The sequence below is a fragment of the Neopelma chrysocephalum genome, unplaced genomic scaffold (assembly GCF_003984885.1).
Source record: "Neopelma chrysocephalum unplaced genomic scaffold, ASM398488v2 Primary Assembly neopelma1_172, whole genome shotgun sequence".
Lineage (NCBI taxonomy): Eukaryota > Metazoa > Chordata > Aves > Passeriformes > Pipridae > Neopelma > Neopelma chrysocephalum.
Genome location: NW_020897834.1, coordinates 49,321 through 55,363, shown reverse-complemented (window position 1 = coordinate 55,363; position 6,043 = coordinate 49,321). Strand labels below are relative to the sequence as shown.

At 62.4% G+C, this 6,043-nt stretch overlaps 1 protein-coding gene across 1 annotated transcript in view; it reads right to left on the bottom strand.

The window, feature by feature from the left end:
- Nucleotides 1-1,261, bottom strand: part of MYOG (myogenin) — a 5,395-nt gene extending 4,134 nt beyond the window's left edge. Inside the window, 2 exon segments of the mRNA XM_027701898.1 lie at nt 723-1,190; nt 1,193-1,261. Of these exon segments, the coding sequence (XP_027557699.1) occupies nt 723-1,190; nt 1,193-1,261 (537 nt within the window).
- Between the last annotated feature and the right edge of the window lie 4,782 nt (nt 1,262-6,043).

Sequence of the window (6,043 nt, the reverse complement as noted above, 5' to 3'; positions counted from 1 at the left end):
CCCCATAGAGCACCACTCCCCTAGAGCATCACCCCATAGAGCACCACTCCCCTAGAGCATCACCCCATGGGGCATCACCCCATAGACCATCACCCCCACGGGGCAGTACCTGCACAGAGCATCACCCCCATCCGTGAGGCATCACTCCCGTCCAGCAAAACCCCATGAGGCATCACCCCCATTGGGCAGTACCCCCACAGATCATCAGCCCCATCCATCACCACCCCGTGGGGCATCACCCCATCCAGCAAAACCCCCTGAGGCATCACCCCCACTGGCATAGACCATCACCCCACAGGGCATCACCCCACAGATCATCACCCCCATTGGGCAGTACCCCTATAGACCATCACCCTATAGATCATCACCCCCACTGGGCAGTATACCCCTATAGACCATCACCCCACAGGACATCACCCCATCCAGCAAAACCCCATGAGGCATCACCTTCATTGAGCAGTACCCCTATAGACCATCACCCCATAGACCATCACCCCATAGATCATTACCCCCATTGGGCAGTACCCCCATAGACCATCACCCCATAGATCATTACCCCCATAGATCATCACCCCCATTGAGCAGTACCCCTAGAGAGCACCACCCCCACCCCTGGAGCATCCCCCCCAGGGCATCACCCCCTCCATCTCCACCCCTTGGGGCATCACCCCCTCCATCCCCACCCCCCTGGGTGACCCCCTCCCGGTGCCGGTGCCGCTCACCGCGGGCTGGGGGCGGAAGCGGAGCTCTCGCTGCTCCCGCTCCTGCTGGTTGAGGGAGCTGAGCAGGCTCTGCAGCCGCTCGATGTACTGGATGGCGCTGCGCAGGATCTCCACCTTGGGCAGCCTCTGGTTGGGGTTCAGGAGGGTGCTGCGCTTCAGCGCCTCGAACGCCTCGTTCACCTTCTTGAGCCGCCGCTTCTCCCGCAGCGTGGCCGCTCGGCGCCGGTCCATGGACACCGTCTTCCTCTTGCACACCTTGCAGGCCCAGGGCAGGCACTGCCCGGGGCAGTGCTCGCCCACCGAGTCCTTCTCCTCCAGAGCCGCCCTGCCCTCGGGGCACAGCGAGGCCTCGGCGCGCTCGGGGAACGCCGCCGGCTCATAGCGGGAGCCCAGGAAACTCTCCCCGTCGTAAAACCTCTGCTCCGGGAAAAAGTAAGGGTTGGTCTCGAAGAGCTCCATGGGCGCTCGGGGGGCTCCGGGACGTGTGTGCGGCTCGGGGACGGCTGTTCCCTCTCCCCACGCCAACTGCTCGGTGCCATTTAAACCCCGGCGCTGGCATTAAATCACGGAGATAAATATAGAAAACCTAAGGGAAACCTGAGCCCGGCCTAAGCTGCTGCCTCACATCAAAACTTGTCCGTCTGATTCCGTGTGCTCTCTCCCCACGGGGATTACAGTGCCCGGCGCTGGGGGGGCTGCGGGGGGGCTGGCACGGCGGGGGGGCAGCTCGGCCACCCCCTGAACGAGGGCTTTGTGTGAGCCCCGGGTGCCAGCGGGGCCGGCGGCGGGAAGGAATGCCAGCTCCCCCCTGGAATTCCTGCCTCATCTGGTCCCTTCAGTTACGGCCGGGCTGGGGGAGCCCACGGGGGCCGGGGCACCCTCACCCCTTCATCCCCCTCATCCCTTCGTGCTCCCCTCAACCCCGGGGCACCCCGGCTCTGTGCCTTCCCTGCGGTCACACCCAACACCGGCACAGGATTCCCACTGCTCGGCATTCCCACCTCCCGATCCTGGTCTGCCCCACGTTCCCCATGTCCCCATCCTGCTGGTGCACGGAGCCCTGATCCCACTGCTGCTGCAGCCGTGGGGAAGAGCAGGAATCCAGCCCCGGGTGGGATATCCCAGTGCAGGGAGCACCCCGGGGTCCAGCCCGATCCCCAGGGACACTCCTGCCCCTGCTGCCTGTCCTGCAGGAACGGGGCGGGCAGGAGTAGGCAGGAGGTGCCAGGCCCAACCTTTCCTCCACCGTGGGCTTCCTGAAGGTGCCTGGGTGAGTCCCTTCATCACATTTTTGTCACCAAATCCACACTTGTGGCTTCTCCCATGAACCAAACCCAAAGGACACCTTCTCCCACGAGTCTCCAGCAGAGCCTGGCTGGGCTGGACCTCCTCCATCCCACCTGGTCTCCTGCCCCAGCCTCTGTCCATGTGGATAACCAAAGCCACAATGCCATCCTGACACAGCCCTTTCCCAGAAAAGACACATTGCTCCCACATTCCCGATGGGGAAACTGAGGCACAACTGGCAGCAGCGTGGGTGGGATTTCCACCCATCCCCAGCCCTTCCCTGCCAATTCCAACCACTTGACCACATCTCCAGCTTTATCTTTAATTCAGAGGGGATTTTTTTTTCCATCAGGAACGTCAGAAACCGTCTCCCATCTCCTCCTATTCCTGCTCCAGGCCAGATTCCAGCTGAGGGATCGGTCAGTGGAAAGAATGTCAGCAAAGTGCAGGGCCAACCCTGCCGGGATTTTCCTTCCCCAAATCCCCCCTCCCTGGAGAGGCTGTGCCACAACACATTCCCTGTGCCTGCCACCAGCACCCTTGCTCACTTTGGGTTGATTTCTGGACTTTTTGGAACCCACCATGATATTCATCTCCCTCTGAAGTGACTTCTTTGGGTCCAGGAGGTTTATGACACTCCCTCACCCTGATTCCAGCTCTCCTGGGGTTCCAGCCCTGGGGATTTGCTGTCCCCATGGCTTTAACATCTGTGAAAATCTGCACCAAGGAAAGCAGGACCCACAGCCTCGAGATTCACCCTTGGCACAGCCCCTGGGCTCCCCAGGGTCAATCAAACCCCAAAATCCTCCAGAAGGAAAGAAATCAGAGCATCAGCTTGGGCCCTGCCTGAGGGAAAAGCACTGAAACAGTTGGGAAGAGTCAGGATTCATCCCTGAGTGAGCAGAGGAGCCCATGGAAGGTGTGAAGGTGTTAAGAGGGGATAACCTGGGCCCAAGAGCTTCACATCAGCTTGTCATTGTCATGTGAGGCAACTTAACTCGCTCATGGGGACCTTTATTGATGACACTTACTGGTAGGCACGACCCTGGTGAGCCCCTGGGCGAGGGGAGCCTGTGGGACCACCCCAACTCCACCTCAGAAATGGGTTTTTCTGAACTGCAGGGACGTGTTTGGACGTGAGGGACACGGGGGTGACATAACAGGGCACATGTGGGACCCAGACAAGGCAGAGGCCAAGTATTTGCCACTTCATAAACAGGGGCAGCACCACGAGGCAGGAGCTGGATGTCACCGGTCCCTGGCCAGGAGCTGTGGGTCGAGCCAGCCCCCAAAGGCCACCAAGGCCACCGTGTCCCCACAGCTGAGAAGGCAGAGGAAACAGGGGACAGCTCAAGGGCACCAGGACACCCAGAGCCAGCGTGTGATGGGCACTGGGGGAACAGGGACCCCACCAGGGTGGCAGCTCCAGCACCTGCACTTGCTCCAGCTCCTCCTGGGGGTCTCATCCCATGCAGGGGGAGCTGGGATAACCCCGTGTTGGGATAACCCTGTGCCGGGATAACCCTGTGCCGGGATAACTCTGTGCTGGGATAATGCTGTGCTGGGATAACTCTGTGCTGGGATAACTCTGTGCTGGGATAACTCCGTGCCAGGATAACCCTGTGCCGGGATAAACCTGTGCTGGGATAAACCTGTGCTGGGATAACCCTGTGCCGGGATAACCCTGTGCCGGGATAACGCTGTGCTGGGATAACTCTGTGCTGGGATAAGGCCGTGCTGGGATAACCCTGTGCCGGGATAACCCTGTGCTGGGATAACCTTGTGCCTGCCCAGCTGCAGCCCAGCAGCTCCATCAGCCCCTCTGTGCCAAGGATGACCCCGAGCCTGGGCACAGCAGGGGCACAGCGGGGTCTGTGGGTCTGGCAGGATCATCCCAGTTGGTATCAAATCAGGGATAATCGCCGGGCAAGCAGCCACCACCCAGGGACCTCTGGGCTGCTGGGGGGGCTCCCATCGCGTCCCACACCGCCCTGGGCACCCCAAAAGCACCTGCCAGGGGGACAAGGTGGTCTTTCCCGGTGTTTGGGGTGCCCGGGGCGGCTGCCGGCGGTGCCCGGTGCGCGGGAGCGGGCGGGGGATTAGGGCAGCGCTGCCGGCTGTCAGGTTAGCCCGTGATCGATGGCGGCGGCTGCGAGGCAGCACAAAGGCGACGCTGTGCGAGCCCCGGGCAGAACGTGCTGCGATCCGTCACGGGGTGACCTTCCCCCCCGGCTCCGGAGGCCTCCCGGGGACGGCTCACCCCGGCACGGCCGCCGGGCCCTGCCAAAAATACCCGTCCATTGAGAAAATCCCGGCCGGGAGGGTTTGTCCTGGCTCCTCCGGGGCAGCTTCCCGAGCCAGGCCGGGGCCGGGAGCGGAGTCACCCAGAGACACCCCGGGGCCGCCGCCGGTGTTCTGCTCTCCCGGCACGGCTGATGGTGCGGATTTGCCGGGTGTGGGGATGCACGTGAAGGTGTTGTAGCCCGGTGGATGTCCCTGCCAGCGCTCAGTGTGTTGTCCCTGTTCCATGCCCGGGAGCACATCCCTGCCCGCCGCAGGAGCAGTCCCTGCCTTGGAGGTGGGGATGGATCGGGCTGAGCTCCTTCCATGGAAAGGGCAGAAAGAGCCGGCTTTAGGGGCTGGTGAAGCAAATCGGGCACCCAAAGCAGCATCTACACCCTCAGGGTGTGGGCACCGACGGGGAGAAAGGCTGGGGCTGGCCAGAGCTCATCCCACCGGGATTTCAGCGCAGGAAAGGGGTCCTACCAAAATGCCACTTCCAGTCGGACCCATCCTCCACCCCCACTGGGCAGGGCACCCCCCCCGTCCCGTGTCCCCTCTGGCTTTCCAGGCTCACCCGACATCCTTTCCTGCCGCCGTGACAAGTCGTAACATATTTGGGAGCAGCTGCAGGCGGCGGGAGATGCTTGGCCCCGTCCCCGCTCCCGGCCGAGGAATGCGGAGCAGAGCCCTCCTCCGACACCCGGGATTTCCGACGTGCCTGCTCGCCCGAGATTTGGGACGGCGACAGCTGCTCGGCCGGGCCGGGGCCGGGGCAGAGCCTCCCCCTTCAGCCCCAGCCTCGTTTCATCCCCTTGGGAATTCCGGATCGGTTTGGGGTCCCGCCCGCGGGCAGAGGTGAGGGATGATGTCCTGCGATGGGGACGGTGTCCTGCTGCCTGTCAATGGTGGCAGGACCGGCCAACAGCCCCTTCCTCGCCCAGATGTGCCAACTCGCCCAATTTGGGTCGCTGGTGGGCTGGGAGGGAGGTGGGGTGGGGCTGCTCCTGCTCCTGCAGCTCCGTGTCCCCGCGGGGCTCAGCACCCTCGGTCCCCACCCCCCTCCCAGCCGGGTCCAGCCTCTGGGACTCACTTTCCCCATCAGGGATCACGATGGAGCCGTAAAATCTGGCTGGAGAACAGTTTTATTTTGGTTTTCAACTGTTTGACCTGGGAGGGGGTGAGAGATCAACAGAGAGATCAACTGGGGGCCTGAGCGGCCCCCAGCCCGCTGGATCCCAGTCTGGGGACAATCCTGGGTGTCCCAACACAGTAATCCACTGGATCCCAGTCTGGAGACAATCCTGGGTGTCCCAGCACAGCAACCTACTGGGCCCAGTCTGGGGGTTTTAGTGGGTGCTCTGCTGACTCCCCCCTGTGTGCCCAGACCCTCAATCCTGTTCCATTCCAGGAACTCTCCCGTGGTGCCCCGACCCCACCAGTTGCCAGGATCCCAGTTCAGAGACCAAACCAGGTGCTCCCATTCCAGGGACCCTTCTGGATGCCCTGACAAACCAGTCTGTCCCAGTCCAGGGACCTTTCTGGGTGTCCTGACACACCAGTCTGTCCCACTCCACGGACCCTGCTGGGTGTCCTGACCTCTCCCCTTGCCCACACTGAAGCTCTGCCCCTCTTCCAGCACCAAACCTGCTGCGTTTCTGCCCTGCCATGGCCTCCCTCGCTCCATGACCCCATGGCCTGGACATGACCCTTTCCCTTTCCCTTTCCCTTTCCCTTTCCCTTTCCCTTTCCCT